Source organism: Cariama cristata, unplaced genomic scaffold (genome assembly GCF_000690535.1).
Source record: "Cariama cristata isolate BGI_N322 unplaced genomic scaffold, ASM69053v1 scaffold12448, whole genome shotgun sequence".
Taxonomy (NCBI): domain Eukaryota; kingdom Metazoa; phylum Chordata; class Aves; order Cariamiformes; family Cariamidae; genus Cariama; species Cariama cristata.
In genome coordinates, this window is record NW_009630772.1 from 94855 (window position 1) to 120264 (window position 25410).

At 37.4% G+C, this 25410-nt stretch overlaps 1 protein-coding gene across 1 annotated transcript in view; it reads right to left on the bottom strand.

Annotated features, from left to right (window-relative positions):
* LOC104165927 (protein FAM172A) overlaps positions 1-24674 on the bottom strand; it is a gene marked incomplete at its 3' end in the record, with an annotated part of 107345 nt that extends 82671 nt beyond the window's left edge. The window contains exons 1-3 of the mRNA XM_009705700.1: positions 24548-24674; positions 21547-21648; positions 18824-18924 (exon numbers count right to left, since the gene is read on the bottom strand). Coding sequence (XP_009704002.1) covers positions 18824-18924; positions 21547-21648; positions 24548-24608 — 264 coding nt within the window. The remainder of the gene's footprint in view (positions 1-18823; positions 18925-21546; positions 21649-24547) is intronic.
* Positions 24675-25410: the final 736 nt, after the last annotated feature.

Consider the following 25410-nt stretch of genomic DNA (forward strand, 5'->3'; position numbering starts at 1 on the left):
CCTGGAGAAGAGAAGGCTCCGGGCAGACCTTAGAGCAGCCTTCCAGTACCTAAAGGGGCTGACAAGAAAGCTGGGGAGGGACTTTTGACAAGGGCAGGGAGTGACAGGACAAGGGGCAATGGCTTTGAACTCGAAGAGGGAAGATTTAGATGAAGTATCAGGAAGAAAGTCTTCCCGGTGAGGGTGGTGAGGCAGTGGCAGAGGTTGCCCAGAGAAGCTGTGGCTGCCCCATCCCTGGAAGTGTTCAAGGCCAGGTTGGATGGGGCTGTGAGTGACCTGGTCTGGTGGAAGGTGTCCCTGCCCGTGGCAGAGGGTTTGGAACTGGGTGGTCTTCAAGGTCCCTTCCAACCCAAACCATTCTATGATTCTAATAAAACACAGGTGCGATGGCATTTTCCTTCTTGCTTGACTTCCTGGTTTTTCATAAGTCCTATCATAAAAAGGGTTAGTCCATTATTGGTGTCATTAGTACTTTATTGTTCCTCCATTAACCTTATAAGTTAACTATACTTTAACCTATTTAAATTCATACATAAAAATATATTACAGAGAAAAAAAGGGTAAAAATTACAAATAGAAATATTAGTGAAAAAGAGTTGCTCAGAAACCACTGAAGTCTGACCATCTCTACCTTCTACAATAACTTGCTCAGGTATAATTTCCTATGCTTGGATTTGAAGAAAAATGCAAGTTTTTTTATTTTTCTTTTGAGAATGCAGAAACAACTCAACCTTAGGTTCATTGGTCAATTCCCACTCTGTGACAGAACTGCACTTAGAATCCCTAACAGTTGAACATTACCAGTTCGCCTAACAAATCCATATACAAACCAAAATCAACCTTATTTGCCTTTGTGTTCTTTTTTCCTAAAGTAGTATGCTCAACTTGACCTTGCACAGTGCAGCAAAAGATTCACCATCAGCCCCTCAGACCTCTAAAACAGTTTCAACTATCAACTCAGACCTGACACAACAAATTACAACGTCTGGAATCTAAATTCCTCAAAAAAATGGATCTTTCACAGGCATAGAAAGGCTATTATTTTCAAATAATTTAAATTCAGCCTCAGAGATTTGGCCCCTCAGCTCTACTAGTAGTTTCTAAGAACTTCAAGGCAGTGTACGCAGGCTGGAGATTTTATCACTAATCTTAAAAATAAACAAGTATAAACCACTGGAAGCAATGCCATTACAAGTAATGGATTTTCTTGTTTTATAAGATTTGTCTCCTCATTGGTAATAAGCACTTTAACGCAAAAAGAGAAAACGAGCATGAGGAGACAATCCTTATAACATACAGTAGTCTATCCACAACTTTTTCCTCTTGGCAGAGTAAGAGCAATAACATTCAGTGAAACAAATACAAAATGAATTCCAACTGACTGCCCTGCGGCAAATCTCAAGTGGTGGGACTGACCCGAGGCTTGCAACTGTGGCTGCCATAGCCTTAGTTGAATGAGCTTTATTTTGACTCTCAAGTGAGAAACCCGCCAATAAGAAACAACAAGAGATGCAAAGGAACTTTTGACATACTGCTCTTGGACACAGACTTACCTAAGAACGGGGACAAACAAAAAAAAATAATCCACCATCACCATGCCAGAACAAAAAATCCTAAAAGCTGAATGGACTTTCTAAAGGCTCTGTTCACTGCAAGCTAAAAACGAAAAAAAAAAAAGAAAAAAAAAAAAGAAAAAAATCAATGGCATTTTAAAAATCCACAAAAGACCTCACTTGGATTATAGTGTGGGAGAACAATTCATTAGATGGAATTGACATTACCTCTAAGGGATTTCTTGCGTTTTCTACTGAAAGCAATTCAATTCAATCGTAACACATGGGTGTGATATTCTGGATTCTGAGTTGACTGATCACAAATAGGATCTCAAGATCTTTTGAGAGAATTAAATGAAAAACAACAGGGATTTGTCATGAATGCATTCACTGTTGATGTGATTTGACCCAATGTTTTGTTACATGGTCTTTGCTGACACCTGTTGGCTTATTTTTTGTTTTTCTTTTTTCCCTTTTTAAGAAAAGCATCTCTAATTTTAGAAATCACGTGACAATTATTTGGCTTCAGAAATGGCTCAATTACATAGCCCATCTTATGAAAATTGTCTTTTTAAATATGTATACATAAACGTATATACGTATTAGTACTAAGCAGAGGCTTCAATCAAGCACCTTGCACTAGAAGCAATTAAACATCAGCAGAAAGCATGACCTCTATCCCCAAGCTGAGATATGAAACAAAAGGACGAAAAGGTTGCAGAGCAAAAAAGGAAACTCAAAAAAAGCCCAAAAGAATAACAGAGGAACAAATATAAATGAGGCTTACAAACACATTTTAATATTCCAATTCAAGAACTAAAAAGGGTGATTATCTCTAAATTTCATATTAGAGATTAATTATGAAAAGGGATCTAGAAGAAAGAGCAGTTTCAGTTTTGATTATTCCAACTATTAACGAAAAAAAAAAAAGTAGTTTAGGTGGGGAGGTGGTGCTATGCAGTTTTGAAAGGTTAAAAATCCATGCCAAACTCAACTGACATATCAGATTAACATAGTTAAAGCATACCAGCTTTTGTAGTCACAGACAAAAAAGTCAGTGATGTGTCAAGCATCTCATTTTGCCACCTTTGATTCCTCAGCAGAAATGACCAGATAAATATTCACAGATGGACTGAAGGCTTAATTTTATGTAAATCCAGAGAAGAACTCAAATTAACACCTTCTTTCCATAGCAAGATGTCTTAACCATTTTGCCACCATGCTCCAAAACAGTAGTGGGTCATAATAAATTGGATTTAAATAAATTTAGCTGAAAAGGGCCATAGCACTGACGTTTAGCATGATTTTTTTTTTTTTTTGGGGGGGCACAAATAGTAGTTGGTACCCTCAGGAACACAAATCACAAAAATGTTTATAGTTTCACTATTAAATAATACCTGGACCTCTTTTTACTAGGTCAAGCAAACCAAACAGATCTCACCAGGGTGACTAACCCATTGCATACTTAAGCGGTAAACTCAGGAACCTCAATTGCTTTGAGTAACTGACAAAAGCCAGCAGTCAACGTCCAACAGAAATGGCTAGCTTGCTTTCTGCTTTTCTAGTCCACGGTTATGATATCTAGTACTCTGAAAGAAACTTCCCCTTAAGGAGAGAAAAACCCAACCCGAAGGCAGTGTCTCTTCTGGGGGTATCAAGCTGAAGGTTAAAAAAAACACCTTGGACATTGATGAACCTTTTTCTATTATTTTTCCTCACTGTTTCTCAAGGAAAATATTTCCTTTTTCTATTCCACATGACCAAGCTCATCTAACCTAGCCTCGTGTTCTGCTGGCAGGCAGAGTCAAAGTGGGAGCAGACTACAAAAGACTCCAGGTATGGCAAATGCCAGGAGAACTTTCAACCAATAAGTAAGGAAGATTGCTTCCTATGTGAGAAGTAAAATCCTGGCACTTCCACTCTTGTTTAAAATACAGGAAACCATTTAACAATGAAATAAATTATTATTTGAAATGCCTTCATTAAAGTAAATTTGAAAAGGTTAATTTATGTGGTTTTTCTACTTTATTTTTAAAACAATCCTATGAGGAAGAAATAGTCTTGGTAACAGGTTTATAAAACAAACTTCATAGCCCACACTACTTCACATATAACAAGAAGACAGTATGTAAGGATATTGTTAGTTGCTCATGAATATTTATGTTGATGATGTCCAAAGCATAGCAGATCCTTTCTTCCTATGAAATTATGACTGAAAAACTAATGTAGCCAATCACATAGCATGCACATGTCCAAAGACAGCACATCAGTGTAGCATTTCTCATTAAGCTACGTGGGTACAACTACCTGGAGAAGAGGAAAAACAGCTAACAGTGAAGCTCTGTACACTAGAATTTACTGTGTTTTAATGACTTTTACCCATATACTTCATTTGGGAAGGAATCACATCTTTCTCAGTCCAACCACCAAGATGCAGTCCAATTACGCATAAAATTGCTTAAAATGACAGTGATTAAGAAGGATCACAACAATTCACGATTTTATGCAAACTTCAAATATTAGCTTGTGTCTTTGACCTCCTACTGAATACAAACATTGTGAGAAGCTTGTTTTTTTGTCAAATTGGACATTTCAGAAGCTCTAACGGAAATTTTGCATTAAAACAGTATAATACTTAGCATGTCCAACTAATTAAGCAGTTATTTCCAAAAAGTCTGTGAAGCTACGAAACAGTCTGAGACAGAAAATACTGTGTAAAAACCTGTTCTGATGTCTGTTTATAAACCATGTGACCAGGATTGGTTCATGTTCACGTTGGTGTTTGGCAGTCTCCCAACAGAAGTCTGCATGATGGGATCCGTTGTGGTTTTGGAGGGGCAGGGTGTGAGGACAAATAGCCATGTTTCATTAGACAAGTGGTTCAATACACCAGTTATCAGTTACAAACATATCAAGTAGAAAGCAATGACGATCGGTATCAAAATATTGTCTGAAAAGGATATTTCTTCCTAACATCCAGTTTCTGTAATTTTTAGAGTATTTCATAGAAACATTAAGTAGGCAATTTTATCACCTAGATACAGATAAAGAAAATAGACAACAACAGCAAGCAGTATGCTTGTGTGCAATTTATAATTATACCACAGTCACTAGCCTGCAGCTCTCTGCAGAGTTCTGTGTTCACTGAAAGTGTACTATAAAATAGAAAGACACATGAATCATAGAATCGTTATGGTTGGAAGAGACCTCAAAGATCATCAAGTCCAACCGTATACCCAATGCCGCCATGCCCACTAAACCACGCCTTGAAGTGCCACCTCTAAACGTTTTTTGAACACCTCCAGGGATGGTGACTCTACCACCTCCCCAGGGAGCAAAAAGAAAATGAAAGACATTTTAAATTCATCATATATATCAGATAAAATAAAGCGAACAACAATAACAGTCACGAGAATAAAATGACAAGGTGAGATTAGGAATCAGACTGATTTTTGCCTAAAAGCAACTTCTTCAATGACAACAGAATTTGGTGTAACTCTCTATGCCATGAGAACAGAGCAGAGAATCTCCATTCAGGATGCCCTGCGCTCCATCAAACACAAACCCATTATTTATTGCTCTATGCAACATGCAGCGCTGTGATCACATACTGACTCAGCATCTGCATTGCCACAGCTACTGTCAGTCAATAATCTGGGCAATGGGCACAGAGGCCGACAGGTGCTCCCCCTTTTTTCTGCCCAAGGCCTAACCCAGACAGAAGAGGCAAGAGCAGACCAGCAGGTCAGCACAGAGTTTGGCAGCAAGCAGCCAGACAAGTGACAAGTCGTCGCATTACCATCTACAGTTTGCCTATAATCTCCTTTTCCATGCTTCTTTTCCATTTTTTCTCTTCTACAAACCGAGACTAAGTTGTAAAGCTGGGACTACCTTTTGGTCAGTGATCACAAGGTGGCTCTCACCTGGCTGAGCTCCTGGGCACTTCATCACACACAATGGCAGGTCCCGCCACATTCACGACCCAAGTTTGGGAAGCTGGTCTTTGCAGATCACTCCTGCATCCCGGAGAAGCAGAGCCAGCAGAGGACAAGCAGCCACCGCAGAAGCAGCGGGAGCTCCCGGCAGCACCTGCAGCAATTCACGGGCAACAGCAAGGCACAGGCAGACAGCAACCTACAGCTTGCCGTGAGAATCCCATTTTTGTCCCCTAATTGATGGCAGAGACCAAGCCTTTTCTTGAGTTAAAAAACCCCAAAGCTTCCATTTCATTAAGCAGCAAAATGCCTCCACTGATACTGGAAACAATTACTGCTGCTCCTTTTGATAGTCAGCCAAATAATCTGGTTTTGGCTGGGTTGAGGGGAAATGAATATTGTGGCTTCCCCTGCTATTTGTGCTGCTGGCTAATGTGCCTTATTTTCCCAACACAATATTCCTAAAATTATGAGTTGTAATGAAGGATCAAGAACATATGCATTCCTGAATATTGGAAGTCAGCCCAAAATTATGTTACCACAATCTAAGTTAGGATCCTTTCTGTTACCGAATGTAGCCTGTCCAAAAAAAAAAAAATCTTTAAGAAACGGTACTAAAGGTGTGTATTGGCCTTCTCTTCCTACCTGTATTCACCTTATGATTTACCTAATTTCTGTTCACTTTATGCATATTATCTCTAGGGTTACAGGCTATTTTTATGTCAAAAATTATTAGTAGGTCATTTAATACTGCAGCCAAATTAGTTCTGCTTTCTAATGCATCTATCAATATCCTCAGTTGGTTTCCTGTGGAGGTGGAAAGGTAAGCCCAAGAAACTTAGAAATACAAGAATATACCGACCATTTCACCAAAGATTCTAACTTTGTAAAAGACAGTGAAAGAAAATATATTTTTAAATTCTCAGGCAGACTGTGAACCGAAATCAGATTTGTCTTACAGAAGGATCAATGAACACCATCTTACGGATTTACTTTGGAATTATCCAATCATACTGTATCTGTACAAAGAGAAATTTGTTCCAAAAGGAAATATCAATGATATATTTTATCACCGTACAGTTTTAGCTTACTGATGTAGAACTGATCAAACTTCAAGCCATATACTTGCAACTCAATATGCACCTTGATCATTCCCACAAGCTGATTTCAACATATCTACTGTGAAAACTATTTGAATTTTATCTACCTATAACCATACACATCTGGAAATATTTTTGCATACTAGACATCACCGTGACCAAGAGCACTGAATTACATTGACATCTGCAAGAACTGATCAGACCTCTAACTTCAGGATTAATCCTTACGAGGTCCCTAGCAAAGTACCATCCAATGCTTTCTGGCATTCCCAAATACTTAAGCGAGAAGAGGTATGACACTGTAAACTGAGTAGTAGATCGAAACCCAGGACAAATGAGAGCTCTGTTCCTGGCTGACTGCTATGGGTACAAGCTCATATTGTCAAACAAGCTGTTTCTTTTTCTATTATAAATTGATCTCAAGGCACACACTCTCTTAAAGTGCACTTTTGCCAAACACAACAGAGTTGAGCAGGGGTATACAGGCTATCACGTAATACTTTTTCAAGTGCATCTTGATACATGTCTTAGAGAGATCGGTTGGTGGAAGGCAATATGTACTCTGAAATTGAAACCTCAAATAACAGAGGAATCTGGGAGCAGGTGGTAGGATCCATACTAACAGCAGCACTTGACAGAACCACAGCTTTGTTATGGCAAGCAACTGCTCTTTCTTCTCCGAGTCTAGGTCATGTTCTGACTGCAATAGTCCAACAACAGTACCCTTCCTGAACAACCAGTTAACAGTTGCCTTAAGATTCCTGGTGCTCCTTCCAAAGTTTTCACACTGTACTTCACAAAACTTCAGTGAATCATTACATTTGACCACCTTACAAAACTCGGAAACCAGCACATTTTCTCCCTTAGAAGTCAGCTTCACAGCCAAAAGAGCCTAGCCCCATCTACAGTGGTTATTTCTCCTCACAGGACCAAGTTTTATCTCACGTCTCCTGTCTACCAGGAAGCTCCGCCACCCGAGAATGCAGATAGATCTTTGTAGCAACCATTCACAGTTAGGGCCTTCCTGCTTAAAGGCAGTCTGCAATTTTTTAACTGATCAGCCTGATACAACTTTGAAGCTGTCCATGCTTTGAGCAGGGGGGTTGACTGCACAATCCCCAGAGGTGCAGCCGAAATAATTCCGTGATTCTAAGATAATAACTGCTCCACCAGTAAACATACCCAAGATATCAGTATCACCTTGTGCTGGTTTTGGCTGGGATGGAGTTAAATTTCTTCATAGCAACTTGTATGGCGCTACGTTGTGGATCTGTGCTGAAAAAAGCTTTGACAACACAGGGATGTTTTAGAGCTTACACAACGTCAAGGCTTTTTCTACCTCACCCACAACCCCACCAGTGGGGAGGCTGGGGGTGCACAAGGAATTGGGAGGAGACACAGCTGGGACAGCTGACCCCAATGACCAAAGGGATATTCCATACCATATGACGTCATGCTCAGCATAGAAAGACGAGGGAAGAAGGAAGAAGAGGGGATCTTCAGAGTGGAGCCCTGTTTTCCTGGAGATTGTTGAACACCTGCCTGCAGCTATAAAGGCACAGAAGACTTCAATCTAACTGTCAGGTAGATAGCACATGTGATATTTACTGCATTTATATTTTAGTAATGCATGTGATAGCGATCATTTGGCTGGCAGAAACCCCCAAAAGGTGCATTCCCTGCTGTAATCATCAACTTACCATCAAACGTAATGACAAACTACTGTAATACTGGAAAAGGATTCATGAGTTCTGCTACATCTTGGCCACTTATTTAAATTATATTCTGGCCATTCACAGCTTTTACATGTGTTGACTTTGAGGGTAGTTGCATTCACAGAAATAGCAACATTTGTACACATACGTATACAGATGTACACATGCTGAAGGAGCTCAGTTTACATCTCTTGAGCGTTAGGTATGCTGGGTACACTATTTTCCAGTGAACAGTTTGACTTCGTTGAAAAGCATACCCTTTCTGCCAACAAATGCCAAATCCCTCCCTCAATGAAAGATCTATAAAGTTTTAAGCTGAAGAAAAACCACGAAGAACTTGTGCAACTATCAGCATTTTGTCCTGACATCTTTGACACTACATTCTGCCTCAACAAAAGCAATTCCTACCCTAGAGTTTCATCGTTTCTATTTTGCTGACAGCTATTTTAGTATTATTCCCCATCTCCATTGCTACCTGCAGTTTCATACAAGTTTTTAACTAGTACATAGAACAACATTTGTTTTAAAACCTAGAAGTTGAAAGCGTCCATAAGACAGCAGTACAGAAACGTTCACTTCAAAGATTTGAGTATTGAGTAAAGCAGGATGAAAAAGTTGTTTCAAGAAAAATGATAAAAACACAAACACACTTTTTGAAAAGTTGAGATCAGTTGTAACAATCAATCTTGATATATTTAATGGCATAGAGGAAATTGAGTATCAAACCCCTGATGATCAGTCCATAAGACTGTTCAGCACTTTCCAAGTACTTTCATTTCAAAATTTCTTCTTACCTCTCCTAAATTTTTTTCTTTCACTTGAACCTTCTGCCTTCCTACAATCTTCATAAACTATGAGTAATTTCGTGCTTTCATTTATGTCACTATCTTCAGATGGCGCAACCAACTACAGTAACACTCCCTTTGTGCCTGTTGTATCAGTACTATATGAAAACAAAATACTTCGCCTCCATTTTTCATTTAAGTTTATAACGTTTGTATTTCTCTAACCAACTTCATAGAATCAAAGGAACATACAATATCCAAAAAGCTGTCTCACCTAGAACTGTACCTTAGAGTAGACAAATACCTCAATTTCTTACATTTTGTATTTTTCCCTCTTGCTTAAACATCAGCTTTAAGGTCCACTGCACCAAAATTCTTATCAGCACATGACAAAGACATATGGCTAATGCATGAAAATTAACCATGTCTAAAAATAAGTTCAGGTTATAGAACTTAACAAAACGATTTTCAAATACATTTTACACATTTATTTGTACTTTGACATGAAACTCTCAGAGGCACTCCAACTAGGATGGATACATGTCAGGTTTTACCTTCAAAAAACCCACTTAGAATAGAACCGTGTGTACTGGAAATGAGGACAGAAGCTGAATTCATGAATCTAGAAATCAAGAACATTTTTACATATTTTTTCCATCCTGTGTTAGGGGGTGTCAGATCTACAGTGAAATAAAAGAAACTTACTGTAACTTCTATGTAATTTACACTGCTGGAAAGATAGCAAACACATATGCACACTCTCCCCTACCCCCAGTTAACTCAGTGAAAATAGAAAAATTCTTTGTTTTACTCCTCAAAGGTCTTTCATATCTTATTGCCCACAACATACTCAGGGGTATCACTGAAGACAGGAACTCAAGGATTTGGCAGATACACTGGAAAGAGTTAAGAGGTGCAAGTACCCAAAAGGTAGACTATCAGAGGCAAATTTGGAAACCCTGAATGCGACAAGGAATTGACACTATTTGTGGAGGAGCACGTTGATTTCCTGAATCACTACGGACAGGACAGTGCATGAGTTAAGATAAATAACTATGTATTAAGCCTCTCAAAATCCAAAGTAACCAATCTATTGAACTGATCTTCCTTAATAGTCATAACTGCATCTAACCATTTCAGGCATGCTAACTGGGTATTTCTGCTACAGCAATCAAGAGAAGATAACAGATACCAAAATTCAGTTGTGATTGAGTTAATGAATTGAGCAGCTGGAGCATCTTAAAGTAATTTTAGGTTGTTTGCACATACAGAAATACAACGCTCTATTGATCTATAATTGAATTTTTTTCCTTTCAAATTATTCCTATTAAGGACTGACACAGCTGATACAGCTTTATTAAAAAATACCAGTATTCTGCTGAATTTTAATAAAAACATTCCCAGAAAACTGAAAGATATAGGTCTCCTGTTGCAAACACAGAAAGCGTTAAATTCTTTATCTTGAAAAAGCTGAAAATCCTGTGAAAGAGAACTAACTCTTCCGGAGTTCTGCAGCTAAAGTAAAATAAACGTATTTTAAAAGAGCTGCTTGATTAAGTCAGTAATCTACATATCTCTGGTTTTCAAAACACTCCTGCTAAAAAAAGTAGGAAAATACTTTCCCTTTCATAGAAACTTTTAATATTACTGATGGAAACAAGAACTGAACATTCATAAGACAAAGGTGAATCAACCGGTTTCATCAGACATGCTGATCTGTATTCTGCCTAAGTACCAGTTAAATACTGCTTTTTTTCTAGTCACCTAGTTGGCAAAACCCAGGTTTTTGCACCATTTCTTTAACAAAAAATAAGCCAACTATATCCCATCTTACTTCCTTGCTGTGAACTTTCTGCTGATTTTGCAGTTCACTACTCTATTAATTGTTTTTAAGTGACAATGATTAATAAGACCGATCTAATTTAAAATTATCCTGCTGTCCAAAAAATCTTGGTTTTTTCCTAACAAGAAAAAGGAGAAAGAAAAGAATGGATACATTTAGATAAAAAGTGGATTAGTTGTATTTTTAATTTCAGCTACATGAACATGGTTGGTAGAAAAGTTTATTAAGAACTGAGAGTTTAAACTTTTGCATATAAACCCAGGATGGCAAGAATGGTTCTAATTGAACTAAAGCTGCTGAAGGTTTTATTTTTAAAAAGCTCATGATTAACTCATTGAAACACTCCCCCTACTCCAATTTTTGTCTTCTTTTTAACAATTAGTACCATTCTTTGAATTGCAGCAACTTGCAAGTGCTTTATAAACAACCATCTGCCTTATTGTATCTTCTCTGCTTTTCACTGTTTATCAATTTAAAAATGTAAAACACATTTATCAACACATTTATCAACAATGTAACAAATTCCCATCTGGGTTTATGAGATGCTCATCATTTCTTTCAAAAATCATGCTAACAATAATTATGAAACTATCTCTGAACCTTTCGAGTACTGTCATGTTACTGTGATGAACCAACCTACTGCCAATTGCTGCCTACAAACTAGAAGAGTTCACTGAAGCACATCTGACATAATCATTCCAGTAAAAAGTCTTCACAAACAGCAGATTTTGAAAGCGGATTTAGCATATGCAAATGAATATATTGCATGCAACAAAGATTCACATTTAAATTTAAATTTCCTTAGGTACTCTTAAGTAGTCTTCAATCCTTGCTGTCTGTCCATCCACTTCATGCATCAAAAAGAAATGCTGAAGATAAACAGATTGTTAAATGCTGAAATCTTTCTAAAATTCTAAAGGCAGTACACATACATGATTTGGATTTTTTTATGCTGCTCCTACTAGCATTTTCTTTCGGTTATCAAACACATTGGTGCAAAAATGAGTGAAGTAAAAGGACTGAGACTTTATAGAAATGTGTTACTTACGGCTTAGGAACCACTATTAGAAAGAAAATCAATATCCTGCCCCATTTTTATGTGCTTTATATAGTTTGCTCAAAGCCTTCTGTGTCGTATTTTTGTTTCACACTTACCAATCACAAGCTGAAAATAATCAACCTAGTATCAAAAAACCCTGTAACCAATAAGGCATGGATTCCTGAAAAACTACGTTTATAATTGACCCTGGTGTCCAAAAAGTGAGAGGCATTATTTAAACTCTTCCTCCAGCTGGTACATTCAAAAGTCTCTATTCCACATGGATTCTTCTCTATCTAATAAGAAATGAGATCACACTTTAATTTAAAGATCTTGCACAATCTCTCTCTTCTGCTCAGCTGTCTGTTTTTGTCCAAACAGTTCAACTAAATATTTTTGCAACATTTACTCCACTGTAAAATTTTGCTAAAAGCAAAAACCTTCTGCAACATTCATTAGTAGATAGGGCACAACATGCACAGAAATAGCACAATCAAATTGTTTCCAAAGGAGACCACCCAAAATGGGATTTAACCACTTTCAAAAATAAGGATGGGGGAAAATAATTCAAATAGATGCTTTCACTCTACCTTTGAAACAGGACATAAAATTGGGAAGAGTTTGTTAGGTTCTCAGTGAGGATTTTTACTATCCCCATGAAAGTTTACCCTTCCTTGACACTGAAAAAATTCAGTTCACACACACTCAACAGACACCTGTTAAATATTTGGCATCTAATCCCTTTGAACAGAGCAACCTCTACAACAGCTCTAGCCAAGCAAGCAACCCATGAAAGCAAATGTCCATGAATCTGCCTATATATTATCATCACTATCAATTTATTTTGTCCTTTCAGCAAGACAAATTTTTCCAACCACTAAATAACTAACAGCAAATATAATAATTCAGGTACACAAACATGATTTTGCATGATCCATGGTGTGCAGCACATACTCTATTATATTAAAGTCTCGCTAGCCAGAGAAAATCCGGAATGTTTAATGATAAACTGTCTGTGCAAAGAAACTGACACTAGAGTGTGAGGATTTCTACTAATCATCTGCAAATTTTATTTGGAACTTGATCCTGCAGCCCTTATTCACAAGATCAGACCTATTGAGTTTATTCACATGAGCTTCGGCTGCAAGATTGGACCTTAAGTACTATCAGGTGCACGTGCAGCCTATCATCAGATTTTGGGTTATTCATGTAAGAAGCTACCCTTTCAAATGCAGACTACTTAATGCTTCCTTCTTCATTAACTTACATGTCCTCTTCTGCTGCTCTATGCTTTCATTTGTGCTATGTAAATAGCGTCTTTCTCTCAGTCATCCAAACAAATAATGCTCTTTGCAACCAAGGAGGAAATTAGTAGCAGGTGAACGCTTATTTTTTAAATTATGTTGAGACCAAGCTGTTCTTTAACTTAAAGGAGATCTGGAAAAAAAAAAATAATCACATTTTACTACTTAGCGATCTTAATTATGGGTTGTCATTGTCATAATTCTACATACTTATTTCCCCCCCCCCATACAAATGTTAACCTTGATGGTTCATCTGCTTTATGATGAGCTGGACCTAACATTGTGCACACACTTTAAAGCAGTTTATTTAGTGGAACAAGACTTCTCTGATGATGTGAAATTAACTGTATCTTATCATACATGAAACATGCAAGGAATTTCTGACTTAGGTGTTCTATTTCTTTGCTTTCCATATCTGTTCTACATAAATATAAGGTATTTTCTTGTGCTATGATGTGGTAACTGCAAAAAATAACCACAATTCTTCTCCTACCTGCTTATACACTTGTGCAGGTCAGACAGGCTGCAATTACAAGAGATGGCATACTCTAGCCCGTGAATAGGACCACAGCAGAGGCATTTATACCACAATCCACTATTATAATCTACATATTTACAAATCCTATTTGACTTTTTTAAAGACATGGGTAGCTAAGCAAACTGTCAGTACAGGTAAAAGTCTCTTCATTAGTGATGGCACTCACAAAAACATCTGTAAATATTAAATGGCCTCCAAGCAATCACCAAATTATCATTACCCAGTGTTACAGCTGTAAGAGACAGGCAGAGGGATGGACAGTAACTGCCTACTGATGCTAGGGATACTCTGATTACTGTAAGACTATGGAAGCAGAATGTCAACACAATCTTTTTCATGTGAAATCTCATTACCAACGCAATTTATATGACTGGCAAAATGCAAGGTAAAATCCTAGCAACACACTTTAGTGGTATTTTCTTTACAATTCCAGCTAATTTCAACGTCATGATGAAACACGGGCTGAAGGTGACTGTTGGCAATTTCAGTGGCCTTAGTATCAATTGAAAGTGTGGTACAAACAATAAACACAGACATCTACTTAAAATGCAAGGAGACATACATCCTGTGAGTCTTATCTGGAGTTCAACCTGGAATCCAAATCTCCCTAACTCCTGGAGAGAAAAAAAAAATTCAACCCTGAACTGGAATGATACGACTGCAACAACCGAACTGTTGTCACAAAACTGTTCTCAATCGTACTTCAAACTTGCCACATGGATTAATCGGCAGTTAGAAGCAGCTGCAACACCATGTTCTGTGCACTTCTGTTGCCATTTTAATTTTTAAAAAGCAAATCGAGAGGCTCTCCACAAAATTCAATGCCGCAATAGCAATGACTGAACCAGAATCACAAAATTATGAACAGTTCACTAAATTGTCTATTAGGAACACATATCAAGAGGCTGCAGAACAAATTGGGTGCCTGAAATAACAGATCAATGAATGAAGAATAAAGAGATGTAAGAAGTGGAGACGTTGACGAACCATTGTAATTTGTGAAGAATCAATTTCCATACAGCCAGAGTAATGGCAGAACATCACAGATAGTGTATTCATGACTTTTAACAGCAAAAAATCATGGATTACCAAATGGAAATTTATTAATGCTCCCAGAAAGAGAGTATGATGTCGTAATGCAAGGTCAGGAAGTACACCTAGTTCTTTATATTATTAAAACACAATAAAAGCAGCCCACAATATATATGCACAGTTAAAAAAAAAAAAAAAAAAAAAAAAAAGCGGCCTCCCTTGGCAAGGATGTGTAAAGAAAAGTAAAAAAAAAAAAAAAAAAAAAAAAAGCGCGCTGCCTTGGGCAGGATGTGTATATCCTTTAAAAATTAGAAAACCAACATAGAATGACTGAGCTAACAATGGAAGCTACTTTATCATCTCACTGTATGTCCAGCTACATGAATGTTCAGCCACAAATACATATTAGAGAACTCCTAAAGGCAAAGGATGATGTTTCAAAGCAAAGCCTAAGGCCAGATTTTACTACATCACCTTACGAGTTATACAAGCTGCTGCTTCTTAAGCTATCACAGTTTGCTAAACACGTTACCCTGGACTACAAAACGGCTAATCAGAGGGTAATATACCACTTCTGTACTATTCAACATCTACATCAGTGACCCACCAATCTATGGCACAAAAGAAGGTTTTATCTATGTGAACAAGTGCCATGTGTCCTGCTGGTCAGTGTCCCCTGTGTTCTCAGGTAACTATATAAACACTCATAGCGCCAAAAACAGACAATGGAGCATTTATAAATTTGTGGCTTGTCCGAATAACTATGTAGTATGAAGGACAGCCTGAAACACCAATGAGTATCTTTTTTCTCTAAAAACACAAAACAAATAAACAAGTTGGAACAATTCACCTTGTCAGATTCCTGACCTCAAACCTTCCCTGCCTACCAATATAAACAAATTGCATTTTCAAAGACTACTCAAACCTGAACACAGAGAATGACTATAACTAAGGCAAAACACACAAGACAGATCACAGGTGTAAGGCACCCGCTCCATGAACGCATCCCACCTCCTGGTTAACCAAAAATCACAAAAAGTTGTTCATACTAGTATGGGTTGAAGCTGTGGCACTCACTATCCAGATGCACAGAATGAGGAATTTGATGATGTTGCCAAACATGTACAAGAAGGTGTGGTGGCACAGGAATCCACATGGAGACATACTAATCTTTATAGTTGTGCCTTGTCCAACTCATTTATTTGGAAGATGCGGATATTTGGACAATACAGTCACACACAGACCACAGAACAGGTGCCATTCTGTTTCCTGTTGGAAGAAATGTGTATCAAGTAACTTAGACAACGCAACAGATTGGGCAATAGCACATTTCCTGCCTTCGAAAAACATACAGTTGAGGCAAAAGGACACGAGAAGCAGCAGAACTAGCTCCCATCATCTCCTCCCCTACCACAGTTCTCACAGGAACGATGAGGAGGAGGTAAAAAACAAGGTTCTTCAATCCCCAGTAACAAAGCTCTGGCAGGACAAAGCAGTGCTGAACAGCTGGGCAGTTCCAACACATCCAGCACAGAACCCAAGCTGTCCCCTTAATGAAACGGAGGGGCTGAGCCAGCCTCTGAGCCCCAGACCACCACTCAACAGAAGCTGGCAGGGTCAGCAGTAGCTCTTCATCACAGTCTCACAAGGAGAAAGGCTGTCTCCATCACAAAGCCTCTTTGGGAGCCACAGAAAGGAACTGGGAGACAGACTAATCCACATTACCTATCCCACTAAAGTCACAGCAGCCTGGCCTGCAGTAGCTTTTCATTTTACCTGAATCACAGACTCATAGAATAGTTTGGGTTGGAAGGGACCTTTTAAGGTCCAAAAATTAAAACCTGCACCACTGAAAATCCACTATGGTTTACCAAAGAATCAGGATCATTTGAGCAATTATTCTCAAAGAACAGAAATTCTTTCTAACAGAACAGAGTACATATATTTAAATGGAGGCTTGTATGTGTAAAAATACAGCATTGCATGGCCCTGTGGTGTTACACTGAACACACGTGAATCTCCCTTTTTCTTTCCTCTCCTGGTTTACTGCTGTCCATTGAGCCTTTACTTCCACCTCTCTCAGCCTCTCCAAACTAATGCTGCTGGGAATTCTTGGACCATACCTCATTCAGCTACGCTGGTTAAGGACAGATGAAATGTTATTCCTGTTGATCAAGACAGTCAGAGACTTCTGCCATGCACTCCTCTCTTGAGCCTGCATGCTCAGTGCCTATAGAATTTCCCAGAGCCTACCCTGCTATACCTAGAAAAGGCCACCTAATAAGACATTTCTTCAGCTTTAACAAATGCACTCTTGGCAGCACAAGAAATCACATGAAACCATTTGGTGATAAATTTAAGTATATACTTATTTATCCATCCAAGAAATTCAATCAAGATGCTTTATACTATTTACTTTGCAACAGCGCAGGACTGGCTGTCATGTCAGACATGTTAGTTTTCTTTTTACTGTTTAGTAATAGGGGATTCACAAGAAGTTGGGAGTAGGCACAGCCAGGACAGCTGATCCCAATGACCAAATATTTCATACCATATGACATCATGCTCAGCAATAAAAGCTGTAAGAAAGAAAGAGGAAGGGGAGGGACATTCAGAGTTATCTTCCAATAAGGTATTTGTCTTCCCAAGTCACCACTATGCAAGAAGCAGCCCTGTTTTCCTGGAGACAGCTAAACACCCGCCTGCTCATGGAAAGCAATGAATTTATTTTTTTTCTTTGCCTTTTTTTTTTTTGCTTTGCTTGTGCACACAGCTTTTGCTTTACCTATTAAACTGTATCTCAGCCTACTACAAATTTTTTCCTGTATCCCAGCCCACGACTTTTCTCACTCTTACCCTTCTGATTCTCTCCCCCATTCCATGGTGGGGGGAGCGAGTGAGTGGCTGTGAGGGGCTGAACTGCCCACTGGGGTTAAACCATGACAACAAGAAAGTTTAAAACACAAAATCTCTAAACATGCACAATCAAACATATCTCTGAGTAGCCTCAATTGATGTAACAGAAAGACTAAGTGGGGAATAAATGTGGTTTATCCTTATTAAAACAATAACACTAATGAAAGCAGAGAAGTCATGAAGCAAAGACAGTTTTTGAATGACAAGCCATAATGATTCCAACAGAAACTGCTGGGCAACGTTACACAGTTTCTAAGAAAAAGACCCTAGTTTGTGCACAAAACTGTGCATCCTGTTTCTCTGAAAGCCATTCTGATGTGAGCAGCATTACTACCTAGACGTCAGCGTGCTGAGGCTGTTCTTTGTCTTGGGCAGCGGAGGCTGTGACAGTGCAAGGAGGAACTCAGCACACACGGTTCTGCACTCACTGAGATCAGATGCCTTCTTCTCAAGTCAATGCTCTGAATTCTAAAGCATTACAGTAAGTACGGCACTGAAATTAGAGTCATTTTTACATAGAAAGGGAACCATGGTCAGTTGCTTCTACACTTACTACATCCCTACAAAAAGCCTGGGAAGTACCAGTAGCATCCCAATATCTAATATATCAAGACATATTTAATCAATTAATCATCAGATCTCTACTTAGTCTAGTGGCTCCTCCTACCTCTTAGTAACATGAGAAAACCAGCCAATGCATTCATCTTCAGCTAGGAAAGACAATGCTAATTTTGCACCTAGTGCTTTGCCTTGAGAAGAAAGTTAAAGAAAATCCTGCACTGTATAATATTCCACATTTTGTGTAATTTACACGATATTCTACTTTGAACACATACTAAAGTCAACTTGTAGTCTAAATCACACCTTAAGCTATACAGCAAATAATGGAAATTACTGTTAGAGAATCAACACGCAACAAATCCTGAAATACCTTCCGTTAAATGACTGCAACCTCACTGAATCTTTCTTAAGAGATAGAAAAGTATCATTTCTACAGAAACACAACAAAAAACATAGCACACCAATATATATACGCATGCATACATGCACACAATTACTGTACCTCTCCAAGAGCTTCATAGCGCTTCTGGTTCCATCTATGCAAATCTTCACGATAGTTAAATACAAATGGCTCCCCAGTTTTTATGTGTCTCAGCTGCCCTTCTGTAAACCAAACAAAATCATTACAGTTCAAAAAAATTAGATCATTACAGTACATTTTCAATAAGACACATTTATTTGCTGAAAAATTTAAAAGAAGTCTGCATCTAAACATTGGGCTATTATGAATTCCTTCTCTTTTGGTTACAGTGTTTTTGAAGGAAAACAACTGTAGCATAACAACAAAATGCACTCCCCTTGAATGGTATCTATTGCTAGATCAAGCTAAACACAAGTGATGACAGTGAAATTACATATCAAATGTCAAACTGCTTTGCAAGTTTGCTACAGATTAACACTGAAATGTAAACACTAGCAGTTAATATTTGATCTGCAGTGTCAATTACGTGATCAAATTGTAGCTACAAATCCCCTACTTCAAAACCAATTGCGTTTATGAAGAAATGTGAGTATAAACCGGGCTGGAGGTTGGAAGGAAGGGAAACATTTCTTTTCAAGATTAACAACATTCCAAGTTAATCTGAAAAAGCTCATGTCCACAATTAAGGTATACACTTCAACTCCCAGTCACTGTGCAAACAAGCAAGAGCTCTTAGATTGAGAGTACTCTGAGATTACAACAGCAGAACAAAGCAGAATGCTTGATCACAGCAAAACCACATGCTATTCTTAGATTTCCATGTAACTTTCTGCAGTTGGCTTTGTTCATAGCAAAAGTTCAGTAGTATACCCAAGTACAGATGAAGACATGGACCGAGTTACAATAACAATAATAATAAAATGGCAACGAAATAACAAGCAAACTGCAGAAAATGGGTATCTTACCAGTAACATTTCAACTTATCAGACAAACCCCAAGTTATGGTCTCGGACCATCATAAAATTGCAGTGAATCAGAGAAACATTAAAAACAGGAATACATACAAGTATCTCCTTTGAAAGCTGAAATGTCTGCATGATGAAAGTAAGGTTTCCCAGCAAAATGTTTCTTCTTGAACAGTAAGAAACTGCTGACAGTTCACACCTTTTCAGGACCCTTACATTTTGATTCCTGATGTTTTAAATAAAATATTAGACATATTTCTACTAGTTATGTTTATCTGCTTATTTGACATTTTTTTCCGGACCTGTCCTCCCTCATGTACTAGACATTAGCCAAATATTTCTCCCCCAACTTCATATCCCTGTCTCAGGTCCAAGTATCCTCCTTCTCGTATTTTCATCATAACTCTACCTTCAGCTGTTCCTTCTCAGCTATTTACTCTTCAAGTATGCTATTCAATAGTACATGAAGTTGCTCTGTCCACAAGTAAAGTGGAGTAATTATCTGATACATTTTTTTCTTTGGCTTTCTGGAACCCTTGTCTTCTTCAGATTCTTTACAACTGATAAAAATCTTCCTTACTTTTCTATCATAAAAAGAAGCATGATTATGACACAAGAGTACATGACTGAATATTTGAACTAAACGTACAAGAGTAAAATGGAGACCTTATTGTTTTGCTGACCAGTAACATATGCAATAGGTTTTGCTGCCTTCTATGGAAATCACTCAGGCTGTGAGGTTACTGATGGAATATTCAGTAACATCATTCTAAAACATCATTCCCCAAAATTCAAATTTCAGCCCTTTTTATCAACCACATATGAACCATTAACTCTGAAGTCAGTAAGGAAGACAGTAGACACTGTGCAGATCTAAAAATAAGGAGCTGAAAAGTGACAGAGCTGAACCCCTCCCATCAAAGAAAGAGCATCACTTTCATGACACTTTTAGTCTCTAAGTACCTTCCTGTGAAAGCCATCAGGGTATTAAAAAGCTAAGTGTTGCATAAATGACTATCATTTAAAGGAAAGCTCTTTTTTTCTTTAAAAGTGGAAGATGTAAGACAGGCAGATTTAGAAACTAAAGTTCCTCTGTTCACAGAACAGGCACTGCAAAGAAGCAGAATTGTAAACGTCCCCATTTGTCCTACAGGTTTCAAACAGTCTTGAAAGAGCCATTTCCTGGAGCCTGGTATTACTTTAGCTCAGAGGCTTATTTCTCATCTGGATATTAAAATGCATGCACTGAAAATTATAAATACTACTAACTCATTTAACATACAGGTTCAGCTAGCTGGAAGTACTTGTAGTCGTCACACACTTAGCTGTAATGCAAAGCCGTGACCCACACCAGAAGAGTAAGAGACAGTCTATCACATTACTCATCCTTCCATCAATACAAATAGCTGTTCTCCTGTTGGTATTAATGAAATAGCTAGGATAAATTATTATCTAAATAATAACTAGTTTTGTATCTATAAAAGTGAATCAGTAAAGAAAATGTTTCTTAAACGAGTGACCACTCTTTAATTTTGCTTTTTAATGCTAACACTACAGAAATTACTTTCAGAATTTTTGTATTGACACTTCTGTAACATAAAACAGGAAGTCATAAAATATGCATAGCACAAATCTACAGTATTGTATAAAATGAGGGATTTATGAAATAAAAAAATATTACTTAGCTAGATTTACAAGTCTGTTAACATTAAGGTTTAAAATTTTATTCTTAATAGAAAAGTGTGAAATTCTATTAGGGACTTAGAAGGTATAATTAAAGTTCTGATAACCTCTCAATATTATTCTAAGTATAGCCTTTACAAAGCATATACGACTTACTTTCATTAAAAATGTACTCAAATCCTTCCAGAGTATCAGGAAATTCAAGTGGTGGCTCATCTTTTTTCATTAGTTCATCCAAGTCTATTCTAGACAATAAATCTAAAAAAGGAACAGAAAAATTACATAATGCATGCTATGTCTTTTTTATTTCAGTATTATCACTGACAAAATGTGTTTGTTCAGATTTGTAGCTCTTAAGGGCAGAAGGACATCCTACATATTACTAAACATAGGACTTTGTTAAGAGAAATCTCATTCCAGATTCAAAAGCTAGGCCTCACTGACAGTATGTGTTCTTATTTATTTACTTACTTATCTATCTCTAATGTTGATCCAAAAATGTCCAGGGACAGAGAAGCCACCAAAGACATAGTGATTTGTTTCAATGATTCATTGCCCTCAATGTTAGAAATACGTCTCTGGCATGCGTCATGGTTTTAACATGAACTTATCTAGCTTCAATATCAAGTCATTGATACATTCTTGTTTGCCTTCTTGAAGAGTTATGATTATCAAATGCACATCATCTCACAGGTATTTACCAGCCGTGTGATCACAACACTCCTTAACCTTCCCTTTGATACCCAAACAGACCGAGTTACCCGAATCCTTCTCTCAACCATCCTCCTTTAATAACTTGCGAGGTAGAGAAAACTGCCATCCATTTTATAGTATGCCATGACGTACACATTCTTTTCAGTATTACCAAGGAAAAGCATTAAGTATTCTGAGTATATTGGTTTATTACCTTTACCATACAAAGTTGTAGCTCAAAGCAAACTAAACTGCTTGAAAAGACTCATTTTCTTTAAACTCGCTTTGCTTGACATTAACTATGCTTCCAACCTTTAATTACTTAAAATCATTATTTGATTAGATTTTGTATCATTATTTTTGCTTAGTCTTGTCTCCAGGGACAAGCATATAGGTTACCCACATTACCTAAGCTTAGTATTGGTACATTAATCCTTTGAAATTTCTACAGTGTTTAAAATGTACTGAAAATCAGCATCAACATTCTGGAGAGTTCCTTAGCCTGCTCTTTTATAACTTTTCAGGTTCACATAACATGCACTCCAGCGTCCATATGATTGTCCCCAGCTCCTCCTTCTCTAAGTGATTTCACTGGGTAAAGCTGGAGGACCAAAGACCATCTTCCATGGCTGCTGAAATTCAACATCTCTCCAACACATGCTATGGTATCTGAGTATCTCTGTGGTATCTAAATAGCTATACAACATCAGACAGGAAGATTTCTAAATGTGGCTTTCTCAATCATAGCTCACTTTTACATCAAACCTGTTTAACAGCAAGTCCCATGACATTCAGTTCACACAAGCAACCATTTGCTTGTTCTTGTGCACTGTCCTTTGAAAGTTCTAGGGGAGCTGCTTTGGTCCTCCACAAAATGACAGGAGAAAGAAAATAACTTTGTCAAAGAAGTTTTTCACAACAGGGTGTAAAAAGCACGCCCTTTCTTCCTCTGTACTTTTACAATGTCAAGGTAGTAAAACAGTCTTTAGCATGTCTTTCCTTGGTGAACAGACTCCAGTCACATCACACCTCTAGAAAATATCACCAGAGTTTTCATGTCTTCTTACTGTGACCTATTTGGAAACGTGTTTACGCAGAAGTGTCAGTTACTATACAATAAAATACTCATCTCCGGAGTAGCAAGGACAATATTATATGAACTACATTAAGCTTATCTGCAGTACGTACAGCTTGTCATGATTCACAGCTTCCATCAGAGTCGCTCAGGAAGACTGCAATTGGTCTGTGCTCTGACCACCAACATGGCCACTTTCTTCCTGTGCAATTTTTCAAGTTAAAATTAGCTAAAGTGTTCCTGTAACTTCGAGATTCCTTCAAGATCTGATCCACCTTTCTTGCTTAAGATCTTGACTCTCCAACTCAATTCGAGACTAGTTCAACAGAGCCCAGAACTGAGCGATCTGCAGGAGACCTTCTATAGCTCAATGGGAGTTCACTAGATTGCATGAAGAAAACAACATCCTCCCAGAAAGTCTTCATTACGTGGAATATTTCTTGGACACTGAACCTTAACAAAGATCAAATTAATGCCAACTAGAAAATGGGAGTTTTACTTTTCCAAACACGAAGTATAATTTCCTCAAAATACACTAATTTGACAGAATTAGTACAAGGTTTGAAAAAAGCACCACACAAGTTCTCACCAAATGTTTCACAAAAACACAGCTATAACTGAAGAAACACCATCTACCATCACTGTATAACAGAACTTATATTTCTAATAACACTTTGGTAGAAATCTGATTTTTACACTAGAGTTGGAAGGTATATTCTTTTTTCCTGTTTTGAAAGACAATTTAGAGGGTAAATGTGTGATGTAACCATTTTAAATCCAATGTTTGGTTAGCTTACTGATAGGTCTAACCAACTCCATGTACGTCCAAAATTGAAAAACACTATCTAAAAGATGTCATTCATCCAGTTTATTTTTTCCTCAAGAAAATTACTCCAAGTCATGTTTTTTTTAAATATACAATACCAAAACTTTATAAAATCCACACGAAAAATCAATGTCCTGAAAATATTTTCCCTGCTAACATTCTAGTCAAAGAGATTTTTAAAAGCTGCAATATGGTTGCATAATTATAAAACATTAAGTGGCACAAAAACTAAATGATTAACTCCCAGAAACCAAGAACACAAAAGCACTAGTCAACTTTCTAAAAGGAAAATTATGAAAATTTAAAAAAAAAACAAAACCAACACACAGATGTCTTATTCTGTTACCTTTTACCACCAATTGTTATTTTTTATATCATCTTATGAAAATACTGATAATGGATACACCATTGGACAAAACGCATTAGCATAGATGGACTAACAGTCTCTTCCAGTATTGCAGTTCCCAGGCTCTGACCCATAGTTATATCAAACTATTTTCCTCTCCTTAATAATTGTTTCTGAAATGTCAATATGTGTAAAGAGAAGGCAAAAAGACCCATACCTTTTAAAGCAGTAGTCTTCTCTTTTTCATCTGGTCCTCCTTGCTGGAGCTGAGCCATCATTACCCAAACTGTCAACAGATATTAAACACTGAGGGAAAAGTACATTAATCTTCGAAGGACAATCTGAAAATCAACAAGAGTTGCAAATTAACAAATTTACTGACTTCTACTTCAACAGATCTCATTTGCTACTGCTTACATCACAAAAACCCAGAACTTGTTCCAAAAGCAAAACTTCCCTGAGTATTATAAACCTCTATGACATGTAAGGTAAAATTAAAAATAACTTTTTCCTCTCATTCAAAACTTATACTGGACACTCTAAAGTCTCATCATATTATCCTGGATTAACACATTTTGCAACGAAGTGTGACATGCACTCCAATATCAAGTTTGGTTAAAGATTCAAGTTCACAAGCATGGACACTAAATTCTCACTAATCCTAAAAAGACATCGATCTAGTTGATACCTCTTTTTTTGTGATTTTAACATAACATCAGTGAATGATAAGCCTTTTGCAGAAGCACCACACTTGTAAGTCCAAAGTAGAAGATATAACAAAAATCAAAACATAACCAACAGAATTTCCACAATCTGTAAGGATTTTCTTCGTCAATTAACCCCAGTTTATTTTTCTTACTGTACTATACAGTTTTGTTTTACTAAAACTACACACAGCACAGAGTTTTAAACCACCATGATTTCTACAATACATTATCGGCATTGAAACATATAGCGTAAAAGTCCAGCTATAGAACAAACCTCAACATATTCAAGGTGAGAATGTACATGTAAAATACATTTCTAAATTTCTCCTGTTGCACAGAAGGCAACCCAGACATTCAAATTTGCATTCTCTTT